The 27388-nt window shown below is 53.7% G+C and overlaps 1 protein-coding gene across 8 annotated transcripts in view; it reads right to left on the bottom strand.

The window, feature by feature from the left end:
* Positions 1-27388, bottom strand: part of DNM2 (dynamin 2) — a 109669-nt gene that overhangs the window by 11588 nt on the left and 70693 nt on the right. For 3 of the 8 annotated variants that reach the window (XM_010373746.2, XM_010373739.2, XM_010373741.2), the window contains exons 8-15: positions 22673-22808; positions 20865-20932; positions 20105-20243; positions 17754-17840; positions 14166-14236; positions 10606-10657; positions 9129-9140; positions 5358-5471 (exon numbers count right to left, since the gene is read on the bottom strand). In XM_010373746.2, coding sequence (XP_010372048.1) covers positions 5358-5471; positions 9129-9140; positions 10606-10657; positions 14166-14236; positions 17754-17840; positions 20105-20243; positions 20865-20932; positions 22673-22808 — 679 coding nt within the window. Of the gene's footprint in view, positions 1-5357; positions 5472-9128; positions 9141-10605; positions 10658-14165; positions 14237-17753; positions 17841-18793; positions 18933-20104; positions 20244-20864; positions 20933-22672; positions 22809-27388 lie in introns of all 8 variants that reach the window. The other 5 variants (XM_010373740.2, XM_010373742.2, XM_010373744.2 and 2 more) reach the window with 3 other exon arrangements.

Raw genomic sequence — 27388 nt, 5'->3', positions numbered from 1 at the left:
GTGCGATTCTGCCCAGAAAGCAGTGGCCGCCTTCCTGGGGCTGCCGGCACGCACACTCGCGCACGCACACGCGCACACGCACACGCACACACGCACACAGAGGCATGTGTGCGCCCCTCCTCCCCACCCCCAACCCCCAGAGAGTCAGACTTTCTCCTGAGCCCAGAAGCCACGATCCCAAACCCTGCCTCCTGCCTCCACCTCCCCCACTCTTTAGGATTTCCTGAAAACCCAGAACTTTCTCCAGATGCAAGCCGGCCCCAGCCTTGCCACGTCAGAAGGGACAGAGCGGATCGTCTCGGGAGGAGTAGTGGTTTCCCTGGCTGCTCAGAGGTGCTCAGGTACGGCCTGGCCTGGTGGCTCCGGCGTCTGCCTGGGGGGTTCTGCAGGATGGATAGCCGGCCTCGCCAACCCAGTGTTCAGACTACCTGTTCAGGAGGCTCTCAATGTGTACAGTAGTCTGCACATTGGTTAGGCTGGGCTTGGGTGAGCGGCGCGTCGAGACAGGCCCCCCAAACTCGCCGGCAGGTGAGTGTCATTTTCCACCACCCCGTTTCCCACTGCGGTGAAGCCTGACATAGAAGATTAGAGGGCCTGGGTGGGAGAAGAGGTGCTGGGGAAAGGCAGAGGGAGCCCTGAGGCCGGCCGAGGGGTTGGGGGCCCTGGCCCTATCAGTCCGCCATCCCCACCCCATGGCTATAAATGTCTTCTCGTTTAATCTTTAAATAAAGAGATACTGATGTCTTGCGTCTCACTGAGGCATCTAAGAGGGTGGCCTGATCCTCAGGGGTGGCTGCCATGTGTGTGACTCCAAGGGTCCCTGCTGGGATCCTAACTTGGGTGGTGGTGGGGGACAGGTTCCATGGCTACGTCCTCCTGACTAGAGCCTGCTTTGTGTCTGGGGCGCACACAGGGCCCCTTTCACAGGTCGGCTGTTTCTCATTACGGCCGGTGGCCGGCCCTTCTCCCACCGCTGCTCCAGACTCCAATGTGGGGCTCCACAGGAGGGTCAGGGGCTCTGGCTTTCAACCCTGAGATGAGGAAAACACGAAGGGCCCCTCATGTCAGAGAAGAGATCTGAAAACTAGACTTGCAATGCTGCCCGGCAGAGAGCCGCCAGGCTAAGGTTCTGGCCCAGAAGCTCCTCCAGGGCTCGCTGTCCCAGGCCTGGCACTCCCACCCAGGGGACCCTGGAAGGTCCCCACAGCCCTAAGCTGAAAGGCAGGGGCCAGCTCTCAGCCAGCCCGACAGCCCACACACCACAGCGCAGGCTGGTTTCTGACTGCAAGGCAGAAAGAAGGGAGGAAAAGTGAAAGGACACCCCACCCCATCCCATCCCGGCCATTTTGAGGAGCCATCTGATCTGGACACGTGAGTTCCTAGAGGAGCATGAGGTGGGGAGAAGGCTGCAGACCACGCCTGGCCCCACACTCCTCCCTCCCAACCCCATGAATTTCTCTGGATCTGAGGTTCTGGAAGGTTCCACAGGGACCCCAGAAATGCTTGCATGGTGGCTCAGCAGACTCCACCACCCTGGGTTAAGAAATAGCACCCCAGAGTCCCGCAGAGGCCTCAGGGCTCCTGAGGCTTCAGGAACATTCCAGAGATGAGCATCTGGCCTCGTGTGGAGTGGGATGACCCTTTCACCTCAGCGCCCTCGGTCAAGGGGACATCAGGCCTGGGCTGCGGCGGAGGTGTCTGGATGTTGGGCTGGGGTGTCCCTCAGGTCAGGGAGCATGGGCCTCCAGACGTGCACTGGAGAAGCGTCCACCCTAGAGGGAACACTCCCCCGCTCCCCGACGTGGGGCAAGTCACTGCTCAGAGCCTTAGACAGGGGTGACCACAGAGCCACCCGAAGGGCAAGCGTGAGGGTTTCCTCAAGGGGAGCAGGGTTCTCCTCAGGTGTGGCCTCAGTGGGCTCTCTTAGCCAGTGAGCCCAGCACACAGCAGGGGTTCACAGCCACGAGGCCCTCCTCTCTTTGCTCCTTCCTGGGCCAGCCGGGGCCCTCCAACCTGCCTTCTCTCTAAGCCTGGAACTTCCAAGCCAAGTCCTGCCTGTCCTGGGGCTGAGGTGGCTGCCAGCAAGCCCCCAGTCGGGGGCACTCCCTGAAACCCAAGGGGAAGACAGCCAGGCAGGGTGGCTCCGGGGGCCTCAGGCAACCCCAGCCTCTCCACTGAGGTTGCCTGGACTGAGTTGGTGGCTGTGCCATCCCAGGGACCATGGGGACTGGCCAGCTGGCCCTGCACCTGACACAGCCTCCAGCTCCTCCTCTGTGTGCTGGGAGTAGCTGGGTAGGTTCCCTCCTACAGAGAGGAGCTGGGAGGACTTGATACTGGTAGCCACCAGGACAAAACCCGGGACACATGCGGTGAGCCAAGCACAGTGCTGGGCTCAAGTACAAGAACTCCCACACTGGCTCCCACAGTCCAGAGGGGACAGGCCACAGTCCTGACTTTATAGGTGAGGAGACGAGACACGAAGGGTTGATGCCACGCAACCAATATCCTGGTGAATTCTGGGTGTCAAGCCCCAGCTGTCATGCTCAGAAACAACCAATATCCACTTCCTTCTTAGAAAGTGCTAGAACTGTTAGCTGGACTCACAGTTCCCACACACAGAGGCCCTTCTTTCCCTTCTTCGGGCTGCTAGAGGCTACATGGTGATGGGCATGGGGCAGCCATTTTAAACTATGAAGGGAGCCCTGTGTTAAGGTGGCAACAGGAGAGGCAGAGCCAGGCCCTAGACAGCCTCGCTGCACAGGATCACCAAGCTCACTGAGACGTGAGCAAGAAAGAGACTTCATCTCTTTAAGTGCCTTCGTTTTGGGCCTCTATTACAGACACAAATCCACTGCCCACGTAACACAGCCATGGCTCATGGGACAGCCTGCAGTCTTCTCCCGGAGCAACCAGGACACTGAGAGAAACACAACTCCCTTTGCCAGGGACTCTTGAAAGCCAACCTGGACCTCATCAGAGTAGCAACAAGCTGTCACACAGAAGTAGCTTCCCTTCCAGGCCACTAAGCCATGGTTACGTCAAGAGAATTAAGCAAGAAATGGGTTGATCAGGGCCATAAAAAAGAATGAGACCCTGTCATTTGCAGCCACATGAATGGAACTGGAGGCCATTATGTGAAGTGAAATAAGCCAGGCACAAAAAGACAAATCTTGCATGTTGTCATTCATACATGGGAGCTAAAAAAAGGTAGAAGAGGGGATCTTACAGAGGTGGAGAGTAGAAGGATAAATACTAGAGGCTGAGAAAGGTGGGGATAGGTAAGGGGTAAAGAGAGGTGGGTTAATGGATACAAACACACAGTTAGAGAAAAGGCATTAACTTCTACTGTTCAACAGCAGAGTAGGGTGACCGCAGTTAAGACTATATAGTTAACAATTGTCTGGTGGGTTTTTTTTTTTTTTTTGAGATAGAGTTTCGTTCTTGTTGCCCAGGCTGGAGTGCAATGACACAATCTCGGCTCATGGCAACCTCCGCCTTCCGGGTTCAAGCGATTCTCCCACCTCAGCAATCCCAAGTAGCTGGGATTACTGGTATGCGCCACCACGCCAGGCTAATTTTGTATTTTTAGTAGAGACGGGGTTTCTCCATGTTGGTCAGGCTGGTCTCGAACTCCTGATCTCAGGTGATCCACCCGCCTTGGCCTCCCAAAGTGCTGGGATTAAAGGCGTGAGCCACTGCACCCTGCCTACTTTTTTTTTTTTGAGACGGAGTCTCTCACTCTGTCACCCAGGCTGGAGTGCAGTGGCGCTATCTCAGCTCACTGCAACCTCCACCTCCCAGGTTCCAGTGATTCTCTTGCCTCAGCCTCCCAAGTAGCTAGGATTACAGGTGCCTGATACCACACCTGGCTAATTTTTGTATTTTTAGTAGAGAAGGGACTTCACCTTGTTGGCCAGGCTGGTCTCGAACACCTGACCCCAGGTGATCCACCCACCTCAGCCTCCCAGAGTGCTGAGATTACAGGCATGCGCCACTGTGCCCAGCCAACAATGTATTGTCTATTTCTTCTTCTTCTTTTTTTTTTTTTGAGACAGGGTCTTGCTCTGTGGCCCAGGCTGGAGTGCAGTGGTGTGATCACAGCTCACTACAGCCTCCATCTCCGGGGCTCCAGTGACTGACCCTCCCACTTCAGTCTCCTGGGTAGCTGGGACTACAAGTATTCGCCACCATGCCCAGCTAATTTTTTTTTTGAGTTTTAAGAGACAGGGTAGTGCTATGTTGCTCAAACTGGTCTTGAACACCTGAACTCAGGCCATCCTCCCACCTCGGCCTCCCAAAGTGCTGGGATTATAGGCCTGAGGCACCGTGCCCAGCCTTGTATATTTCATAGTAGTTAGAAGAGAGGACCTGAACTGTTCTGAACACAGGGAATTGAGGAATTCCAAAGTGACAGACGCCACAAACACCCTGCCGTGAGCACTACATACTCTGTGCATCTAATAAAACATCACAGGGACCTCATAAATATGTCAAACATTATGTATCTTTTTTTACCCAGGACAATCAGGAGGGATGCTGGGTCAGCGTGGAGAGCAGGGGCTGGTCGGCAGTGTCCTTGCTCGAGGCCTGCCCCCTCACTCGCAATAAACGAGTCCCTCCCATGACTCAGCACTCAACACCGCTCCCTGCAGTCACCATCACCCAGGGGCCTCTCCACTTCCTTCCCATAATGACGAGCATGTGGGGATCATTCTGCACACTATGGCCAAGCACCGCACATTGGGCAGGGAGCATGCTAGCCCACTTTGCAGATAGAAAAACCGAGGCCCAGAGAGGCAAAGGGCCTGACTGAGCCTGTAAGTGACGGAGCCCCTGGAGGCTGGCTGCATGCCCCATGGGGACCAGCTACAATGTGAGTCTTTTGGCACATGGTGGCTGCTCTCCAGCCCTGGGTGATGGTTGTGTTTTGTTTGTTTGTTTGCTTGAGACGGAGTCTCGCTCTGTTGCCCAGGCTAGAGTGCAGCATGCAATCTCGGCTCACTGCAACCTCCACCTCCCGGGTTGAAGCGATTTTCCTGCCTCAGCCTCCTGAGTAGCTGCGATTACAAGCACGTGCCACCACTCCTAGCTAATTTTTGTATTTTTAGTACAACAGAGTTTCATCATGTTGGTCAGGCTGATCTCGAACTCCTGACCTCATGATCCACCTGCCTTGGCCTCCCAAAGTGCTGGGATTATAAGCAGGAGCCACTGGACCCGGCGGGTTATGGTCCTAGTGGTGACTCTGGGGCCGAGTGACACAGTGACTGAATGAGTTCTGCCCAGAGGGAGCGCCCACCCGCTCTTCCCTGGCTGCCCCACCTCCCCCAGCGGCCCTGCTCCCGCCTGCCACTCACCTCCTCATCCTTGTACCAGGACAGCGACTCTGCAGTCAGCACAAACCAGTACTCCTTGGAGCCTCCCTTCATCAGGCTGATGTTGTTGATGGTCAACCAGCCCCTGCGGATCACCTGGGGGGAAGCGCGCAGCTTAGCGGAGAACCTCGCTCCGCGCCCCAGCCATCCCCCAGCGCAGCAGCCTTGCCCACAGCTCAGTGGGAAGCCAGGGACTGCGACAGACACCTCCAGCCCCGAAGCCCAGGAAACCCAGTTCCACCCTGTGCCAAGCATTTCCAGCTGGAAACCAACATGGGGTGCCACCTGGGCAGGTGGGTGGACAGACAGATTCACTGGGTCAGGGGCTGATGGGGGACAGAGTCACGGAGGCCTGATGGAAAGGGTCCACGGGAGGAGTCCCTGGGGCTTGTGTGTGGGGTTGTGGCAAATGAAATGTGACATCTGAGGAACTGCACTTGTTTGCGTGAGATAAGGTTCGAAGGGCGGTGTCCACACAGAGGACTAGGGTCAAAGGTGTGAGCCCGGGGCCCTCCCCAAGGACACTGAAGGGGCGGAGCTCATGTCCCAAGCTGGCTGCAAGCCTAGTGGTCATCTTTTTTACTGACACATCAGGGTTCTGGGCTTAGAGACCCCACGTGTGGCCGTAGGTGTCATCTGAGTGGGGGTCAGAACCCAGGCCAGTGCAGGGACTCACCTGACAGCTAACGGCAGGCAGCCTGGGGGCTGTGCTCCCACGCTCCCTGGCCACTGGAGGCATGTGTGGGCCAGAGCCTCCCCACCCCACTCAGGACAGGGGCCCTGGGAGCTGCAGGAAGCACACAGAGGCACGCACAGGGCGGCCTGGGACCCAGGCACTGACAGACTTGGCCAAGCTACAAAGGGTGGGCTGAGCATGGCCACGGACAGCTGCGAAGGGCTAGCGTGCGCCCCCTGGGGCAGGGCATGGCAGGGCATGGCACGACAGGAGCGCCAGAGATGGGGCCTCCAGGAATCCGTCTGGGGCCCAGATGCTGTCCTAGTCAGGGGCAGTCCTCTGGAGGGGCTTCACCCGAACTACCCCGACCCACCCCAGGCCTGTCATTCTGAACAGGGCCACCAGCCCACAGTTTCAGTGGCTCCTTGGTGGCTGGATGTGAGTGCTAAGCCCCAGGTGGCCATGAAGACAGAGGTGGCTAAAGAGGACCCAGGGACCCCTGGACCATGCAGAAGTCACTGCCCAGGCTGGGGACGGCATGAGATGCCACCGGGTGCCCCTTGTTAAGGCCAAGGGTACAGACTTCTCCCTCCGTGGGATGAGCAGACAGGACTCTCACAGTTGTTTGGAGCAGGCAGTGACCCCTGGCATCTGGCCATTCACAGGCTGCCTGGTGGTGGGTGCGGGGGCTGAGGCCAGCAGCCCCTGTGAGGTCACAGCATCCCCTCCGGGAGTGCAGTGACGAGCTCTTCCTGGTCTGCCCAGGAGGTCCTGGTGTTAGCATCAAAGGCCTGGCATTCTGGGAGCGGGGTGGGTGCACTGCCTTGTCTCAGCCCAGGGCTGGGCACAGAACGAGTGCTTAGTAGACCCTGGTTCCATGACTGAATGACAACCAGGAGAGGGAAAACAGGGAGACAGGCTGTTAGCGCTCCCCCAGAGAAATGTGAGGCCTCCATACTCCTAGGCCTGGCCCGGATTCCAAGGAGAGGGATGTGCCCACGCGCCCCTCGGTGGCCTGGCTCTCCTGCCTCCAGCCGGGGTTAGTGTTGCTCAGAGCTGGAGGCCAGGGCCCATGCTACGCTTTGGGGTACATGGCCATAGCCACAGGGCCAGGGCACTGATCGGGGCCATGCTGGGGATGGCACAGCGAGCCTCGGGGCAGGAGGTCTGGCAGAAGCCCTGAGGTGCCCTTCTCCACATGGGTTCAGAGACAAAATCCCACCCCAGGGAGCTGCAAGCTGTGGGTGGCAAACACAGGCACCGTTAGCCATGCACAACTTGTGATCCAGAGAAAAGGGAGGGGCCAGGCCTCAGCAGAAAGTCAGGTTTGCATGCAAGGGACACATCCCAGTGGGACTGGGCTTAGAAGGAAGTGGGGGTGGGAGAGACAGAAGAGGCTGCAGGCCGTCGCGGGCTGGGGTGCACAGTGACAGGCAGACAGGCACATGGGGCGGCATGGGCGGCAGGGCAGGCAGGGGATGGCAGAGCAGGGATCCCCTGGCAGGCTGCTCCAGCCTCTTTCCTGGGTGAGGGTCCTGCCCCAAGTCTCCTGGGTAGAGATGGAAACCACAGCTGGGAGACCCAGAGGCCACGGCCACACTCATGACAGGGCTGGGCTATGTGGCCTCTGGTAGGAAAAGAGGAACGCCTAACCTCTTGGGGTGCAAGGGAGAAGCAGGTTCCTGGCCTTGGCCTGTCAAATTCAAGGGGACTAGGGGAAATACGTGAGGAACCTGAAAACCACAAGCCCAAGGCCAACTACTTCCTCCCGTCACTGCCCCCACCCATGGCCCTATCTGCACCACCCAGGCCCTGGGAGCAGCAAGGCCCTGGCATAAGATCGGCTCAGCTACAAGTAAGACCCTGGGATTGCCAGAAGATCCCTGCTAGAGGGCAGTGGCAGGGATGACCAGTGCCTTGGTGGCTGGCAGTGGGAGAATGTCCAGCAAAAGTGAGCCCCTGCTAGGACTGGAGGCCCAGACTGTGCTGTCCAAGTGTGAGAGCCGGGCTGAGGCCAGCTGCCTAGAGGCGAGCTCCTTGAACTGGGCTCAGCTCTCAGATATGAGTAGCAGGCTGCTTCCCACTGGGCTGGGCTGGAATGGGTCTCACGCCCATCTCACGTCCCACACTGAGCCCCAGCTGAGGGCTCTGCACAAAGGAAGGAGGTGTTACCCACAGCAGGGACGGACAGCAAATATGATTCATCTTGGGGGCCATGTCAATCGACTGCTACGAGATACCTGGAGCACTGTGGTGAGAATTCTGAGCGTGGCAGGAAACGGTGCTAGGATCAATTAGTGTTGCCTGTCACAGGCAAAGGATAGGAGAAAGGGATAAGTGCAACAGAAGAGTCTCATCAATTTATCTGGAGGACAAGAGGCAGCATCTAGGAAAGGGGCTCCTGATTGACTAGTCATGCCTGCATGCGTAGAGAAGAGGGTATCATATGCGGAAAAAAAAAAATACCTTGATAACTTTGCCACATCTGCTATAGAACAGGAATGCTGGCAAGTTTATTTGGAAAGAATGCCAGGATCGATTAGCAATGTCTGCCATGGGCATGTGCTAGAGAAGCGGCACAAGGCAAAGAATGCTATATCAACTAGCCATGTCTGCCATGTGCACAAGAGGGGAAGATTTCTGCCATGTGGAAAAATATGCTCTGATCCATGAGTGACATCTGCATAGGAGAGAGAAGGAGGAGGGGCAGTGCCAAGAATGAATTTTGGTCTGGCTTAAGCAAGATCTTCCACAGCCAGGGATATGAGGGGAGGCAGGGGCAGTGTGTAAGTATTTGCCATTCCTGACCTACAGGAAACCAGGAAAACCTGCCAGGAACTGGCTGCAGGAGTGTGCCTTCAAGGGTGGCAGTTCAGTTAGTGCCTGTGTGAGTCAACTTACACTCAGGGCAACGCGCAGTCCAGCGCCGGCTGCAGCATGGGGTTTCCAGGTTAGCTTGATTTTTAGTATTTTTGTTATTTGGAGGGGATGGGGAACAGGGAATGTTAAGGGGTGGGCGGGGTCTCCATCACCACTAGATTCTCTAACGTTTGCTACCACACTAAGCATGTACTTACCAGGATCTCCCCCTTTGAATATGCAAAGTTAGGGTTGTGGGTGAATCAGGGAAGAGCAGGCAGAGGAAAAGAGATGGAAGGGACGTGAAGGGGACAAAGAAAAAGCAGGAAAAGCACAAAAACAGGAGAAGAGAAGATCAGGGGAAAAAACAGCAAAAGAAAAAAAATTACATGCTATTAATCATATTCATGGTGTTAATATTTAATTCATTATCATCTCAAGAAACAAAAAAGCAACAACATATGTATTACCCACGGCAAGCGCAAAAATAAATCATGCAATGGTTACGTTCCTCCTTCCAGTAGGCTCTATGATCGTGCAAGGTACACGGGAGTCCCCGCCCCCACCCCTGCCCAATGGGGAGAAGGGAGGGACATAGGCAGAAATTTTGCAAAGATTATGGGTTTCCTTTTTTTTCTTTTTTTTGAGATGGAGTCTTGCTTGGCCGCCCAGGCCAAATTGCAGTGGTGCGATCTCGGCTCACCATAACCACCATCTCCTGGGTTCAAGTGATTCTTCTGTCTCAGTCTACCGAGTAGCTGGGATTACAGGCACCCACCATCATGCCCGGCTAATTTTTTGTATTTTAGTAGAGACGGGATTTCACCATGTTGGCCAGGCTGATCTCTAACTCTTTTTTTTTTTTTTTTTTGAGATGGAATCTCACTCTGTTTTCCAGGCTGGAGTGCAGTGACACAATCTCAGCTCACTGCAAGCTCCGCCTCCTGGATTCACGCCATTCTCCTGCCTCATCCTCCCGAGTAGCTGGGACTACAGGCGCCCGCCACCACACTGGGCTAATTTTTGTATTTTTAGTAGAGATGGGGTTTTGCCATGTTAGCCAGGCTGGTCTCAAACTCCTGAGCTCAGGCAATCCACCCGCCTCGGCCTCCTAAAGTGCTGGAATTACAGGTGTGAGCCATTGTGCCAGGCCTATTATTAATTTTTAAGATGAGGTTGCATTATATTGCCCTGGATGGTCATGAACTGCTGGGCTCAAGTGATTCTCCCGCCTTGGCCTCCTAAGTAGCTGGGGTGATAGGCATGAGCCACCACACCCAGCTCATTTTTAAATATTATTTGTAGAGACAGGGTCTTTCTGTGTTGCCCAGGCTGGTCTCAAACTCCTAGCCTCAAGTGATCCTCCCACCTCGGCCTCCCAACATGCTGGCATTACAGGCGTGAGCTATCATGCCCAGCCAAGAATCAAGTTCTAACCCTGGCCTTGGATGGCACATAGGGTCTTTTGGGTGGGTAAAATGTGCCCACTAGGCCCTGCCAGAGTGTCGGCTCTTAGACCATCTCCCAGAAGTATCAGTTCCTAAGTGGCCTCCAGAGGCTGAGAAAGCAGATGGTCTGCTACTGGGGCTGTGGGGGCGCTTTCCACAGGCCGAGCTCCATCACTGGGGCTGGGCTGTCATTTAGTGTCCTCCCGCCCCCCAGGATAGAGTGGCAGGCTGCAGAGGGGTGTGCTACCTGATTGGGGATGGCTCTCTTCTTGTTCAGCTGCGTGCTCCTCTGCTGGGCACTGAAATCAAAGAACAGACAGGGTTCATGTAGACAGGATGCTGAGGGGGAAGAAGGGCAAGAGGCGCATGTGGCCATTCTCTCCCTGGGGACCAAGTGAGCAGCCACAGGCAGAGGCAGAGAGAAGCCCCCTGCACATAAGGAGCTGCACAAGGGAAACGGCCTGGGCACACGGAACAAGGTATCTGGTTCAACTGAGGCTTCTTAGGCCCTCAGCTCAGCCAACTTACTAAAGTGTTGGTTACTTCCAGATGTCACTAGAATCCTGGAGTTTCCAAGAGGAACTGTGAGAAGGTGTTGCCTAAGATGAGTGCAGTGGCGCGATCACAGCTCACTGCAGCCTTGACCTCCCGGGCTCAAGTAATTCCCCTGCCTGAGTCTCCCGGGTAGCTGGAACCAAAGGTGCACACCACCATGCTCAGCTAATTTTTGATTTTTTGTAGAGATGAGGTTTCGCTTGCTGCCCAGGCTGGTCTTAAATTCCTAGACTCAAGGGATCCACCCGGCTCCACCTCCCAAAGTGCTGGGATTACTGGCATGAGCCACTGCACCCGGCTCTTCCTTCCTACTCTTCTCATGATTTGATCCCAACACTAGCCTGTAAGTGGCTCTAACCACAGAGCCATCCAGTCCTAGATATCAGAGTGTGGGACAGCTGCTGGCCATGAAACGGCACGTATGTTGCATGACTCCTGACCCAAATTTAGAGGACATCCAAGGTCGACAGGGTGTGTTTCTATAAGGTTCCAATGCAGCCACAATCCCAGATCTCTTTTCTTCTTTATCCATCCTACTTCCTGGCTAGTTCATGCTAGCATAGACCAAACCCACTGTATTTTATATGTGGACAACTACTCCACCACCTTACGGTTCTAATATATTTTCTACTCTGACAATCATATGATCACCTGCAAACAACGTATATCTCCTGTTACTTATCCATCACATTTTCTTTTCTTTTCTTATTGCTTTGGCTGAAACTTTCAGAACAATATGGAGAAGCAAATCAGCTTGGTCACTTTCCTTTCCTGACTACCTTGGGGGTTTTGTTTTAAAGTGTAAGTTGGCTGTAGGATAAGGGAGAAAGTAGGCTTCTGTTTCTAGATCAGAAAACGCTGGAAAACTAAGAACAAAGGCAGAATTTTATCCAATGTTATTCCCAACATTCAATAAGTTTATTATAGGGCTTCTCATCTGGGCTGTTTATTATTTATTTTTGAGACAGAGTCTCACTCTGTCACCCAGGCTGGAGAGCCCTGGTGTGATCATGACTCACTACCTTAACTTCCCAGGCTCAGGTCATTCTCCCACCTCAACCTCCCGAGTAGCTGAGATTACGCGCCACCATCATGCCCAGTTAATTTTTGTTTTTTTTTATAGAGACAGGGTTTCACCATGTTGCCCAGGCTGGTCTCAAACTCCTGGGCTCCAGCGATCCACCCACTTTGGCCTCCTCCAAAGTGCTGGGATTACAGGCATGAGCCACTGCGCCAGGCCTGGGCCCTGTTTATAATATTTTATTTGGAGGGTAATGGGAAGTACAGAACATCCAAGCACAAGAAGGATTTTGATCAGCAGCATCTGAAGGAGGTGGCACTGAGCTGAGCCAACCTTCACAGTGATGGCTGGGTGACACTGATGGCCCAGAGGTGCTTTTCCTAAGGGCCTCCTGGCTCCCACCCTTGCCAGGGCTCCCTCAAATAGCAGCCCACAAGGTGGCCCCTCTCCTGAGCCTGGACCTAATCGGAAGCATCCTGGTGTCTTGGGGGAAAATCCAAAATCCTCCCCAGACCTGCAGGGCCCTCCTGATGACAGGGCCTGGCCTCTGGCTCTCTTATCTCCACCTGCCTGGTCTTGTAGCCGTCCTTCCCTAGGTTCAATTCTCTGGGGTGCCCCCTGCCTCACCTGACTTCTTCAGGAAGATCTCTCCAGGCCACATCCCTGGCTCCCCTTTCCCACAGCCTATCCCTTACCCTCTCTTCCTACTCTCATCATCCTTGTGACACTTTGCTTAAGGACTCCGCCTCCCCAGCCTGCAGGCTCTGAAACAGCAGGGGCTACAGCGGGTGCGGTCAAGGTCCTGGCCCGGAGGCCCAACGCTGGCCCTGGCTCTTCAGCATCCCATAGCTCTTCAGCAGGCCCCAGGGACGTCCCACCCAGGGCTGGGGCCACCCAGCCAGGGCGTACCCGTTCACACACCAGGGCAAAGGCACACAGCAGGCAATACCCACCAGGTCACCAGCTGCTCAGTATAGTAACAGCTGGGGTAAGTGGGAAGGCCCAGGAATCCAGAGGAAAGAGTGGAGTGGTCAAAGGAAAAACAGGAGAGATTGTGAGAAGGAACTGTGGATGAAGTGTGAGAAGCAGAGACATCAAGGTGAGCAAACCAAAGATGGGGACCAGCGCTGTGAGCCCACACACCCCCGTCGGCCGGGAGCACAGGGCTGGGAGCTGCCTCCCACAGGCAGGGGAGGCCCAGTCAGGGCCCTCAGCTCATCTCTAGGAGGGGTTCTGATGAGGCCCTCATTCCTTTCTTTGCCTTCCTCCTTTCTCCTCACCTACCTGGTGCCCAGCACAGAAGAGATCCTCAATCAGCTTTGTCAGGTGCACCAATAAACGTTCTATCCGGTAACCACATAGCCTGAGATTTGGCTCTAGAGGCCCTCCCCTAGGAAGCCTGCCTGGCCCATCAAGGCCAGGCCCAACGGCCGCCCTCTGGACCTCCACAGGCCCCGCACGGCCCCACCCAGCACACTACGCCGTAACAGCCTGTGTCCCTGTTGGTTCCCTGCATGGGGCCTTCCTCTGAGGGTGGCGAGCTGGGTGTGGGTTTGCCCACTGCTCTGTCACAGGGCCTCGCGAGAGGGCATACCAGCGGCACCATCCAGCCTGCCTCAGGCAGGAAGGCCTGCGTGAGCCTCCCCAACAATCTGAGTGAGGCCCAGGCGCGCCGAGGGACTGAAGGAATCGGCGGGTGATGCCAAAGACCACTAGCACTGATAGCGATATCCTGCTGAAATCAGAGCTCCCCAGTCTGGGCCCTCATCTAGGTGCCATGGAAAGTTCTGGTTTAAATTTACACTGTACGCCTTCAAGCAAGGGAGACCCCAGGCAGCACTTCCCAAAGAGCAGCGATGCTGTCCATGAAGGGGCAGAGTCTGGGAAAAGCTGCCCACTGGTCGCTAAAGGCTCTGACAAGTCCTGTGGGAGAGGGGGTGCAGCAGCTGGCTGGCTTTGCCCTCTCCCTGCAGGTCTGACCATAGCACTGCCCTCTCCCTAAACGAACCACAGGGATGCCCCACAGAAGGCGCGTTGGTTTGGGACATTGGACCACTATCAGCCCAGGAGAGTGTCCAGATATTCTCAGGTGGCTCTGCCTTCACCCCAGGACCCCCAATAGAGACTGTCTGACCCCCGCCCTCTCAGAGAATCCCAACTCGATCACCTCCTTGGATCTGAGAGTAAGGACTGGTGCCGCCCGACCAGCCACTGTCTCCAAAAGTACCTACTTGGCAAACCCAATGAAGTCCTCGTGGTTCGTGTTGATGTAGGACTGTTCAATGTCGATCAGCAGAAGAATCTGGGGGAAAGCGGGGGTCACTGTGAGTATAGGGCCAAGCCTGGTAAGTGGCGGTGGCGACAGGAGCATTTCCTGGTCTTGCCAGCAGGGAAGGCATGCGAACCAGGAGGCTTCCCAGACAGGAGAACAGGGGGCTGGCGTCGCACTCCCCACACCCTCACAGGCAAGAAAGCCTGGGACAACAGAGCACAGCCAGGCAGTCCAATGGGCCAGTCATAGGCAGGGTCACTGTCCCCAAGGTCTGGAGTCCTGATTGAGCCACTAACTGGCCATGTGACCCTGGGTCTCACGTTACTGACCTGTGGAATGGGGTGACAGGAGGCCCAACTGCCAAGGGTTTAATAATGGGCAGTTTTTTGTTTTTTTTTCTTCGAGACTCACTCTGTCGCCCAAGCTGGTATGCAGTGGCACGATCTGGGCTCACTGCAACCTCTGCCTCCTGGGTTCAAGTGATTCTCCTGCCTCAGCCTCCCAAATGACTGGGATTACAGGTGCCTGCCATCACGCCCAGCTAATTGATGCATTTTTAGTAGAGACAGGGTTTCACTGACTTGGCCAGGCTGGTCTCGAACTCCTGACCTCATGATCCGCCCGCCTTGGCCTCTTAAAGTGCTGGGATTACAAGCGTGAGCCACTGTGCCTGTTTTTTTTTTTTTTTTTTTTTTTTTTTTTTGAGAAAAGAACTTACTCTGTCTCCCAGGCTGCAGTGCAGTAGAACAATCAAACACCTGGGCTGAAGCAACGCCCCTGCCTCAGCCTCCCAAGATGCTGGGGCCGCAGGCATGTGCCACCACACCTGGCTGATTTTCCTTTTTTTTTTTTTTTTTTTTTTTTTTTTTGTAGAGGCAGGGTCTCACTATGTTGCCCAGACTGGTCTTGAACTCCTAGGCTCAAGTGATCCTCCTGCCTCGGCCTCCCAAAGTGCTGGGATTATAGGTGTGAGCCACTGCAAGCCACTGCCTTATAAAATCTCTTTTTCTTTTTCGGAGACAGAGTCTTGCTGTGTCACCCAGGCTGGAGTGCAATGGCGCAATCTCGGCTCACTGCAACCTCCGCCTCCTGGGTTCAAGCAATTCTCCTGCCTCAGCCTCCCGAGTAGCTGGGACTACAGGCACACACTGCACCACCCGGCTAATTTTTTGTATTTTAGTAGAGACGGGCTTTCACCCTGTTGACCAGGTTGGTCTCGAACTCCTGAGCTCAGGCAATACGCCCACCTTGGCCTCCCAAAGTGCTAGGATTACAGGCGTGAGTCACCACGCCTGCCCTGTAAAGTCTTTAGCGCCCGGCATGTTCAAAGTGCTGCATTAAAACTGCGAAGCTAATTTGGCCAACTATGAACACTAAAATAAAACACACACGTGTGTGCACACACGCACACACACACATTTAAGCTAGAGAGGTAAAGTCTCAGGTAAAGAGCAGGGCTTGCGAGTCCACTGCACTTGCTGAAACTCTCTCTCCCTCATGTTTCTTGTCCTCTGCCCAGGATGAAGTTGGTCTATGGCAACCATGGATCCAGGCAGCTCACTGGCTTGGCTCCCATTCACAACAGGCCAGGCTGCTGGGGAGGAGGGGCTCGGATGCTCCTCACTGGACTCCCCTGGCCCTGGGCCAGTCACTTCCCCTCACAGCACCTTCAAGTTTCCGAGAATAAAGCAGGGCAAGGCACCCAGACTTGTCGGCCTGCTGGAAAATGCCAGGGTGCTCCATCTGTGGGAGCAAGTGTGGCTGGTTTAATAAGGCCTGAGTCTCCTCAATCTAGCACTCTCAGATCCGGCCCGGGAGCATGGCAGGTGAGCACCAGGGGCTGTAGAAGGGCCAGCAGCATTCTCACTAACAGTAACAACAAAAAGTATCAGACTCTTCCAGACTTTTGATACAATTTCCAAGCTACAGCAGCCAGAGGCATAGGTGCACTGGTGCCCTAAGGGAGCAATTGGCCAAATCAAAACTGGGCGCCTCTCTGCAGGATCAATGAGCCGATTTCACCCCCATCAATGGCAAGTAGAGAAGGACCATTTTAAACAAAGTGACATAACAAGCAAGGGCTTAATTAAGCTCCAGTTTCAACAAACAGTTGTAAAAAGAACACAGAGAACAACTGAGAGAAAGTGACTCAAAACAGATCCGGAAGCGGTGGCTCACACCTGTCATCCTAGCACTTTGGGGGGGCCGAGGCAGACGGATCACTTGAGGTCGGGAGTTCAAGACCAGCCTGGCCAACATGGCAAAATCCCATCTCTACTAAAAATACAAAAATTACCCAAGCGTGATGGCGCACTCCTGTAATCCCAGCTACTTGGGAGGCTGAGGCTGCAGAAGAGTGTAGGGATGGCACAGTGCTTAGTGGGTGACAGTCTCAGCTGCAGGGGGAGGCAGACACTTTGGGTGTGTGCTTGCAAGCCTTTGCAAGAAAGTGTTAAATGCTGAAACAGAAAAAGTAGGCTGGGTGTGGTGGCTCATGCCTATAATCCCAGCACTTTGGGAGGCTGAGGCGGGCAGATTGCCTGAGGTCAGGAGTTCAAGACCAGCCTGGCCAACATGGTGAAAATCTGTCTCTAGTAAAAATACAAAAATTAGGTGGGTGTAGTGGCATATGTCTGTAGTCCTGGCTACTTGGAAGGCTGAGGCATGAGAATTCCTTGAACCTGGGAAGTGGAGGTGGCAGTGAGTCGAGATCGTGCCACTGCACCCTAGCCTGGACGACAGAACACACACACACACACACACACACACCACAAAAAGCATCCCAAACACCCTCCAGCAGGCAAGTGAAGGCCCATGCTGTGCTCCATCTATTCCCTGAAAGACTGCTTAGTGATCAAGACAGCAAACTGCAGATACAACAAACAACAGGCTTGGCTCCCAAATGCACGACACCGAGGGGAGGGAGGGAGGGAAGAAGGGAGGCAGGAAGGGAGTCAAGAGTCAATGGGCCTCACACTGTGGGAGTCCACTGGAAAGACTATAGGATAGGGAGCAGACTGGTGGTGGCCAGGACCTGGGGATTTCCTTTGCTGCTGCTTTTTTTAAGAGACAGGGTCTTGCTCTTTCTCCCAGGCTGGAGAGCAACGGCATGACCATAACTTACTGAAGCCTTGATCTTGTGGGCTCAAGGGATCCTCCCACCTCAGCCTCCCAAGGAGCTGGGACCACAGGCATGTGCCACCAGGCCTGGCTAATTTTTTAATGTTTTTGTAGAGACAAGGTCTTGCTATGTTGCCCAGGTTGGTCTCGAACTCCTGGGCTCAAGCGATCCTCCTGCCTGAGCCTCCCTAAGTGCTGGATTATAGGCGTGAGTTACTACACCCAGCCTGGCCTGTGGGTTTTTGAGGGGTTGACTACAAAGAGGCATAGGGACAGGGATTTTAAGAGGTGATAGAACCGCTCGCTCCATATCTTGATTGAGGTGAGGGTTACTTTGCCATATGCAGCTGTCAGCACGCACAGAACAGTACAGTTGACATTTACTGCATGTAAATTATACCCAATAAAGAAGACAAAAGGCCAGTACCTGGTCCTTGGTTCTCCCCTCCCGTTCCCGGATGTAAGTGGTGACGATTCGCTCTGTCTCCTCTCGCAATCGGGGGTAGGAACTGAGCTGGGGGAACAAGCAGAGTGGCTGCGTTGGCGGGGTCCTCGTGGCACGGGAAGCAACACGAACCACACAGGTAAAAAATGTGGAGGGAGGTGGGGAATGAGATATGAGGGGGCCCACCGAGCCCACACCTTGCTCCTGGCCCCCAGTGAGTCCAGCTGGGAGCTAAGAGCAGAAGAGTGGGGGCGCTGTGGACCGGAGAGAGCAAGAGAGCAGAGCTGCTTTTCCAGCCAGCGGCCAGGAGGCAGGAGGCGGCATGAAAGCAGAAAAGCTGGGGCATGTTTGCCACCCAGGGCTTCAGGGCACCCCCCTCTCCTGCCCAGCACCGGGTGAGAGCAGGAAGGGCCTCGCCAGCATGAGTGAGTAGCTTCTGTTCTAGAATGGTAAGGGGGGCATCTGGGCCATCAGCCTCGGTGGGAACTCCTTGCAGAGAACCACTCCTGATCGCTGTATCTGTGGCACCCACTCCGCAAATGCACCCACCTCCCCGGGCTTCCTCTGCAGCACCAACTTAACCAGACCTCATGCACAGGGGAGTGCCATCTTCTGCAGTCTGGGTCAAGCCCATGAGTTGGGGAAAATGGAAAGGTTACTCTCAGGTGGCCTAGACCATGAGAACACGCAGGGCTACACTGACGATGTGTTTCCTGTGTTTTGCTGTTTTGGTGCTGGCTGGGAAACCCCTTTCTCTAGGGGTTCCAGGAAAGGGCACTGCTTAGTAAATGCGATGCGTTTGACACCATCAAAGGCTGACCGCCCCCATGGGCAGCCACAACGCGTGTGCAATGCCACTGCCCCCATTCCATCTGCCAATGCAACGTGGCGACATCTCAGTGACAACTGGTACGGGGAAGGGGGTTCCTGCCGAGGCTGAATTTTCCAGATGCTCAGGTTGAGACTAACACATGGAGGGGGAGGAAGGGGATAAATGCGGAGGTGAGAATGAAACCTGTTACCTTCTCGGCACACTTTTTAATGACCGTGGCCAGCTCTGAGACCACGAGATCAACACACTTCAAACTCGGCTCTTTGAGTTTTACAATCTGTTTTTTCACAATGGCTTCAAAGGCCATGTCGGGGGTGAAGAGCCCCGTCCTGGGTCATGCGGAGGGCAGGACGAGGCAGAAAGACACCCAGGGACAGTGCAGGCCACACACGCAGGACAGGAGACAGAGAGAAGAGAAGAAACGAGTCATCTGATTAGTCCATGCACGGGGGAGCCTGCGCCCGCATTTGCCCCGGAAGCTGCTTCGGATCAAGGAGGTCTGGGGTTTGGGGGTGTGGGCTCGGTCTGGGGTGTAGTTACAGAAGGGCCACGGGGGGTTGTCATTGCACAGACAGCCAGCCAAGGTGTGCGGAGGCCTCTAACGTTCATGTCCATGACACCTGGCTCTAGGATGAGCATTTTCCAACCTGTTTGGGCTGTTTTCCCCCTCCCTTTTCTAATTGAAGAAGCTTAAGCAGCAAATGTGGGCTTTTCCAGACTGAGAACAGAGGGGCTCAAGCAGAAATTCCCTGGCAACCCGGAGCGCTGGGGACACTATGGTCGCGCAAGCACAGACTGCCCACTGGGAGGCATTTCAGCTGCTTGGCCAAAGCGTGCTGCCCTGGGAACCAGGCCCGCGGCGTTGGAGCGGGTTGGGGGAGCCCGGCGTGTCCTGCCGAATGGAGGCAGTGGCTCATCGAGGGTGCATTGAGGCACTGTGACTGAGTGGATCCAAAAATGGGCTGCCCCTGGGGGACAGCATGGGGTGCAGGGTGTGGCAAGGGCACTTAGGAGCCCAGCTGGCTCTCATTATGTCTCTGGCATTCAGGCCTTTCCCGGAGCTGAGGGACAGAGAAGTCGGTGGCTTCAGGGAATTCTGAGAATGCCGGGCATTGGTCAAGAAGGGGTGACAGCCAGGGAGCTTCAAGGAGCTCAGCCTCCAGCAGTTGACGCGGGGGGTCCCTCTCTGCTTCCCAGGAAGCAGCAAAGCAACAGCCCAGTGAAACCCCAATTTCATCAGACACATGCTAGGCTTGGTATCAGGGTCCCAGGGACAACTGTGCATCTATCTGGCCAGTCCAGGAGGCCTGGCACTCCCCTGTTGGGCCCAGGCCGACATGCTCCTGTCCCAGCCTCTGGGGAGAGGCCAAGTTCACAGACACGAAGCGATATGGGGAGAAAAGAAACCAGTGGGGGCCGATGAGGCGCTGGGAGCCTGATACCAAACCCCCGTACCCCCGTTTCCACAAGGTCAGGAGTCACCCTGCCGAGGGAGCAATACCTTACTGGTACACTGCCTAACTGTATTGATTAGCTCCTGGATAACCAGGTCGACACATTTCAGACAGGGCTCTTTCAGCTTGACGACCTGCTTTTTCACAATGGCCTCGAATGCCAAGTCCGGGGTGAAAAGCCCAGTCCTGAAACCATCCAGACCCGGGGGCAGGGGAGATAAGTCAGAGAGAAACAAAGCATGGTCAGCAATTTCATCGGCCCTGGCCGGGTCCCCAACAAGGAACAAAGGTTGCATCATGTGTGGGGCTGGACGCCTGAGTCCACTGCCCGGAAACCCTCAGGGTGACCCGAGGACCCCACGGCGATGGAAGGGCAGACACCTGCAGCGACTACCTTTGTTAGAATAAGGAGGGGACCCAAGAGGCTCACAAGGAACCCGTGATGGGGACTCATGCTGGCTTCCCAAAACCCTGATTCAGTGCCGCCCCGCCCCTCCCCAGGCACATCTGCAGTGAGCTTTCTTAGTTTAGCATGAAGTTCACACCAACCGACTGGGCAGGAACCAAGCCCTGTTTCATCAGGAGCCACGGACAGCCCTGAAACCTGCGACAGACGCAGGACTGAGACACATCCACCCTCACGTGCCCTTGGAGACCCACAGGGAGGGGCTCGGAGCTACTGAAAACCATCCAAGAGCCCTCTTAAGGCCTAACGATTAGGGGCTCAGAGGTTTGGGCGACCCAATTAGCTGGGGGGTGGCACCGCAGAGAGGAAGGGACAGTGGTGGCTCTCCTCATGGAACTTGCCTGACTCCATGGATGTTCTTAATGGCATAGCTGATCTCCCGTCGTAAGTCCTTCTCATCAAACTCCATCTGAGAAGAGAAATCAAGCACATGCATGGAGGTACCTGGGGCGCCCCCATGGCAGGCGTGCATCTGGGGACATTCTCTCCCACGTGCGGCTATATTCACAAGGCGGAATATTTAACTCGTCAAAATTTTACAAAAAAATTGAAAACCGGCCAGATACAGTGGCTGACACCTGTAATCTCAGCACTTTGGGAGGCCAAGGCAGGCAGATGGCTTGAGCCCAGGAGTTTGAGACCAGCCTGGGCAACATAGTGAGACCCCACCTCTACTAAAAATACAAAAATTGGCCAGGTGGGCTGGTGCACATCTATAGTCCCAGCTACTTGGGAGGCTGAGGTGGGAGGATCATCCGAGCCCAGGAGGTTGAAGCTACAGTGAGCTGTGATTGCACCACTGCACTCCAGCCTGGGTGGAAGAGCAAGACCCTGTCTCAAAAAAAGTAAAAACAAACAAATTAATTAAGACCCAGTTTCAGAAAGCATGACATGAAACCAACACTCTCATTATATTGGTGGGAATATAAATTCATGTGAACTTAGATTTTTCAGACTATCAGTATGCACTACCACACCTGGTTTTTTCTTTTTCTTTTTTTTTTTTTTTTTTTTGAGATAGGGTCTGGCTCTGTCACTGAGGCTGGAGTGTGGTGGTGCGATCTTGGCTCACTGCTGCATCCTCTGCCTCCTGGGCTCAAGTAATTCTCCTACCTTAGCCTCCCAAGAAGCTGGGACTATAGGCACATGCCACCACACCTGGATACTTTTTGTATTTTTAGTAGAGATGAGGTTTCACCATGTTGCCCAGGTTGGTCTTGAACTCCTGGGCTCAAGTGATCAGCCCCCCTTGGCATCCCACAGATTACAGGCGTGAGCCACTACATTTGCTCTTGCTCCTCTGATTTTAAAAAACTACTGTTTTTTTTTTTAAATAAAAAAATACATCCTGGCTAACACGGTGAAACCCCGTCTCTACTAAAAAATACAAAAAACTAGCCGGGCGAGGTGGCGGGCGCCTGTAGTCCCAGCTACTCCGGAGGCTGAGGCAGGAGAATGGCGTGAACCCGGGAGGCAGAGCTTGCAGTGAGCTGAGATCCGGCCACTGCACTCCAGCCTGGGTGACAGAGCGAGACTCCGTCTCAAAAAAAATAAAAAAAAAAATAAAAATAAAAATAAAAAAAAAATAAAAAAAATAAAAAAATGCTATGTGCTTATTGTAAACAGTATAAAACTTCAAGCAAATCACAAAAAAAAAAAAAGAGGAAAAAGAAGTCCTAAATCCTAGCACAAAGGGCTGACATTTTTGCAAACATCCTTGCAAATACAAAGAAACACTTGTAGACATCCGTGTTCAGTTTCATACATAAGGATGTTGTATATATCAGCTGAGTGCTATATTGCACATGCTGGCTCCAATGTCTATTTCCTTCCATTCTTCAATGATACGCTAGGGTCATCTTCTCATGTAAATTTATCTGTATTTTCTATGTATTTTGCAAAGAATGTACATTGGCTTTTGTCAGAGGAAAAACACAGGGGTTTTCATATTGTTCTACCCAAAACCTCAAAGCTTAGTGTCGGGAAAGGAAGGCCATGGGGACATCTCATCCAGGCCACACCCTGCCCACCACAGGTTCAGGCCTAGAGGTAGGAGCTTGAGACCTAATTGCCTGGGAGGAGGCCTGGCTGGAGGCCAGCAGGAGGGTGCCTGACCAGAGACAGGAGGGCCCAGCCCCCGGGGCGCTACCTTCACCAGCTCAAAAGGGAACCGCTCGTGGAAGATGCGATTGATTCGGGCGCCCCCGGAGAGCTCCAGTGTGTCCACCTGATCTCCTGAGCCCTCGATCCTCTTCTCAAAATCCACCCCAAACTGCTGGACCATCCTATGAGGAAAAGGAAAAAGCAAGCATCAAAGCAGAGGTTTCCACACTGCTCTGGAATGATGTTCCAAGTCAAGCCAAATTACTGTTCTTTCACCATTTTTCAGCAGCAAAATGTCTTCTGTCTATGTTAAAACAAATAAACCAAGTTCAAGAGCTCCCAATGGCAAATGCTGGCTATGAGTCAGGCTCAAGCTAAGCTTGTTTCGATTATTCACCCATTCAATCAAAGAAGGCCCACTTATTCCTCCCACTTTGCAGAAGACAGGAGAGTTCAGGAGTCAAAGCTCAGCACCTCTGCCCTGATGTGCAGGATGCAACTTGATTTGCAGGATGCTGGGAAGGAAAGGTAGCCACTTCCGCACAATTCAGGTACTTCTGCAGGTTCCCGCCACCTCCCAGCCTGCTGGGGTTGGTCCTACCCCACTGATGGGATGTAAGGCCTTGGACAGGACTTTGTCCCTCTAAGCCTCCGATTCCTCATCTCCAAAATGGATTGAGGGTAAGAACATCTACCTCCTTCGTGGGGACTGAAGATGTTTCTAGATCTCATTACCTCCAAGAAGTCACTGATCCTAAAATGCACTGTTATTTTGTGTGTCCGCAAAAAAAGAAAAAATGCTGCCATGAATGGTGATTCTGCAAAGACACCTGGTTTCACAGAAGTTAAAATGCTTTCTTGGCCGAGTGCGTTGGCCCACGCCTGTAATACTAGCACTTTAGGATGCTGAGGTGAGAAGGTGAGAGGAGGGCTTTAATTTGGGAGTTCGAGACCACCCTGGGCAACACAGTGAGCCCTCATTTTATTAAAAAAAAAAAAAAAAAAAACGCTGGACACAGTGGCTCACGCCTACAATACCAGCACTTTGGGAGGCTGAGGCAGGCAGATCACCTAAGCCCAGGAGTTTGAGACCAGCCTGGACAACATGGCGAAACCCCATCTCTACTGAAAATACAAAAATTAGCTGGGTGTGGTGGTGCATGCCTCTAGTCCTGGTTAATTGGGAGGCTGAGGTAGGGGAACCGCTTGAACCTGGGCGGCAGAGGATGCAGTGAGCCAAGATTGTACAACCGCACTCTAGCCTGGGCGAGACAGAGTGAAACCCTGTCTCAAAAAAAAGGAAAAAAAAAAAAGAAAGAAAACTTTTCTTCGTAAATTGCTTAGATCAGGCCTGGCCCTTAAAAAGAGTCTCTCAGCATTGCTTATAGGCACCGTGAATAGTAAAAAAGTAAGATGATTTTGTTAGCGTTTGGTTTTCCTAAGCATTCCTAACTGCTCTCCCTAGTGTACTGGGCTGTCTCCCCTCATCAGTTTCACCCCCGAAATTCATGATCTACTGAAGTACCTGGAGACTTGCCCCTAAAGGGGAGCTGCTCAATGGTGACCACGGCCAGGGCCACCAAGGCTGGGTTGCCAAAGAAAGGGGGGTCTCCCTTCATACCCCAAGTGGGAAGGGCAAGCACAAGCTGCCCAGATTCCCAAAATCTCTTTCCTCACATGAAGCAAAGGGTGCGCACATTTAATTTCCTTCCAGGACACACACGAAGGCCTACATTAATGCTTCACCTGGAATGGGGAATTTGTTTTTGTTTTCGTTTTTTTGAGATGGAGTCTCGCTCTATCGCCCAGGCTAGAGTGCAGTGGTGCAATCTCGGGTCACTGCAACCTCCGCCTCCTGGGTTCAAGCGATTCTCCTGCCTCAGCCTCCCCAGTAGCTGGGATTGCATGTGCCCGCCACCACGCCCAGCTGATTTTTGTGTTTTTAGGAGAAATGGGGTTTTGGCATGTTGACCAGGCTGGTCTCAATCTTCTGACCTCAAGTGATCTGCCCATACTGGCCTCCCAAAGTGCTGGGATTACAGGCGTGAGCCACCGCACATGGCCTGGAATGGAGAATTTGAATTGTGGACCAAACCAGGACCAAGGTTGGCAAAGGCACAGCCCTCAACTAATGACAGACAACAGACTGGGGAGGGGTTTGGGCAAGGATGGAGACTCTGGAGACCTGCTCTCAGCCACAGGGGACAAAGCACACCTGGGCACCAGCCTCCTGGGGGCCCTGTAGGTGATTTACGGGCCCAACCCTTGCCGCACAATCAGAGCATTCTAGACAATTGTGACTGGCTGGTCGGTGCCCCATGGAATTCGGGTTTAATCCTGCCCCCCTGTACCTCGGAATGTGCTCTTAGTAACATAGTGAGACTTTGTCTCTACAAAAATACAAAAATTAGCCAGGCATGGTGGCGCATACCTGTATTATTCCCAGCTACTTGGGAGACTGTGGTGGGAGGATCACCTGAGCCCAAGAGGTGAGCCAGGATTGCACCACTGCACTCTAGCCTGGGCAACAAGGCAAGACCCTGTTTCAAAAACAAATACATGAGGGCCGGGTGTGGGAGCTCATGCCTACAATCCCAGCACTTTGGGAGGCCGAAGTGGGCAGATCACCTGAGGTCAGGAGTTCGAAACCAGCCTGGCCAACATGGGAAAACCCCTGTCTCTACTAAAAATACAAAAATTCGCTGGGCATGGTGGCGCGTGCCTGTAATCCCAGCTACTCAGGAGGCTGAGACAGGATAATTGCTTGAACCCAGGAGGTTGCAGTGAGCTGAGATCATGCCACTGAGCTTCAGCCTGGGTGACAGAGCGAGACGTCATCTCAGGAAAAAAACAACAAAAAAAAACCCACCAAATATATAAATAAAATAAAATGAAAAAATCAATTTTAAACACGTACGTACGTTCCTTAACCCCTCTGCTGGGGTCTCTGCCCTGCAGGAATCCTCGCCTGTACAGTCACAGATGAACTTACAGGCATCTGTTAATGCAAAAAAAAAAAACAAGCAAACCCCTAGGTGTCCCCTATGGGCACTGGGATACATGAACAGTCTGTGGGCTGCACCAGGTGGAGACAGAAGGCTCCAGGCTTTGCTTTAACAAGAAGAGAAAAGCCAAGTGCAGAATTCAGGGGCTGAGGGATGTCTATTACCGTAATTCCCATTCTCTTGTAAAGAGCGATCGGAGAAAGACCGCCCATATCTGCATGAGGACCTTGGACCCTGAGGTAAAATGCTAAATCGAGAAGGCCCAGCTCTTGACAGGGGACGCAGATAACAGTGGCACTTCTCCATGGTGATGTCAAAACTACCTGGGCAGGGAGGGCCCTGCCAGGCACCGGTTACAAATAACGTAACGTGCTAAGCCCCGGGGGACAGGGACTGTTTGTGACGGGCATTTCCTGGCCCAGTCCTGCCACAGGCTTAACAAATAGCATTTAACTTTATTTATTTATTTATTTATTTTTGAGCTGGAGTCTTGCTCTGTCTGCTCAGGCTGGAGCGCAGTGGTGTGATCTTGGCTCACTGCAACCTCTGCCTCCCAGGTTCAAGTGATCGTCCTGCCCTAGCCTCCCAAGTAGCTGGGACTACAGGCGCCCACCACCACGCCTCGCTAATTTTTTTTATTTTTTTCATAGAGACAGGGTTTTACCATGTTGGTCAGGGTGGTCTTGAACTCCTGACCTCAAGTGATCCACCCACTTAGACCTCTCAAAGTGCTGGGAATACAGGCGTGAACCATCGTGCCCAGCCTAATTTTTTTTTCTTTTTTTTTTAATTTCATAGGGACAGGATCTCACTTTGTTGCTCAGGCTGGTCTCAAACTCCTGGCTTCAAGCAATCCTCCTGCCTTGGCATCCCCATGTGCTGGGATTACAGGCACCTTGTAATCTGCCAGTTTATCCCCATGGCCATGTGAGATGACAGCTGCTATGACCCTCACTTTAGAGGTGCAGAAAATGAGGCTCAGAGAGGTCCGGTCACCTGCCTGTGGTCACCCAGCGGGCCCAGGTCCTCCCTCAGGCTGAATCCTCCACAACAACACTTCCTTCAGTCCAGTAGGCTGAATCTTGTGGTTTTGGTTTGGTTTTTTTTTTTTTTTTGAGACGGAGTCTTGCTCTGTCACCCAGGCTGGAGTGCAGTGGTATGATCTCGGCTCACTGTAACATCCACCTCCCGGGTTAAAGCGATTCTCCTGCCTCAGCCTCCCGAGTAGCTAGAATTACAGGGATGTACCACCATGCTCGGCTATGAATCTCCTCTTGAAGCCTGCAAAGGGCCACTATCTGCTGTGTCAAGGATGTCTGAGCATAAAAGGACGCTGGTCCCTGAGGCCACGACCATGCACTGCTGCCTGGCAGAGGGGGTGGGGGGATGCCAGGGTTGTGATGGCCAGAGGAGGCAGTGTCCTCCTGCTGTCCCTGTGGGAAGTGCCTCATGCATGGTACCGTCTGCAGTATGAGCTACCCAGGAGTCCCTGTCACCTGCTCTGGTCCAGCTGTTCCAGTGCCTCAGGGATCCTTATAGGCCCAAAGCCAAAAGGTCAGAGGCAGAAGAGTCCCTGAGTGAGAATTTGGGACTATAGGGGCACATCTGCTCCCAAACCTCACAGCTAGGCAGCTGCACCAACCAAGTCATGGGGTGGATCTTAAGAGCCCAAGCCGGAGAGGGACCTAACCCAAGGTCTGACTCCCACCCTCTCTCCCATGTCTCTTCTCCCACTGCAGCCAGGGGAGCCTGTGAGC

The sequence above is a fragment of the Rhinopithecus roxellana genome, chromosome 8 (assembly GCF_007565055.1).
Source record: "Rhinopithecus roxellana isolate Shanxi Qingling chromosome 8, ASM756505v1, whole genome shotgun sequence".
NCBI classification, from domain to species: Eukaryota; Metazoa; Chordata; class Mammalia; order Primates; family Cercopithecidae; genus Rhinopithecus; species Rhinopithecus roxellana.
Note: the sequence above shows the minus strand (reverse complement) of the source record. Positions and strands in the feature narration are given on the sequence as shown.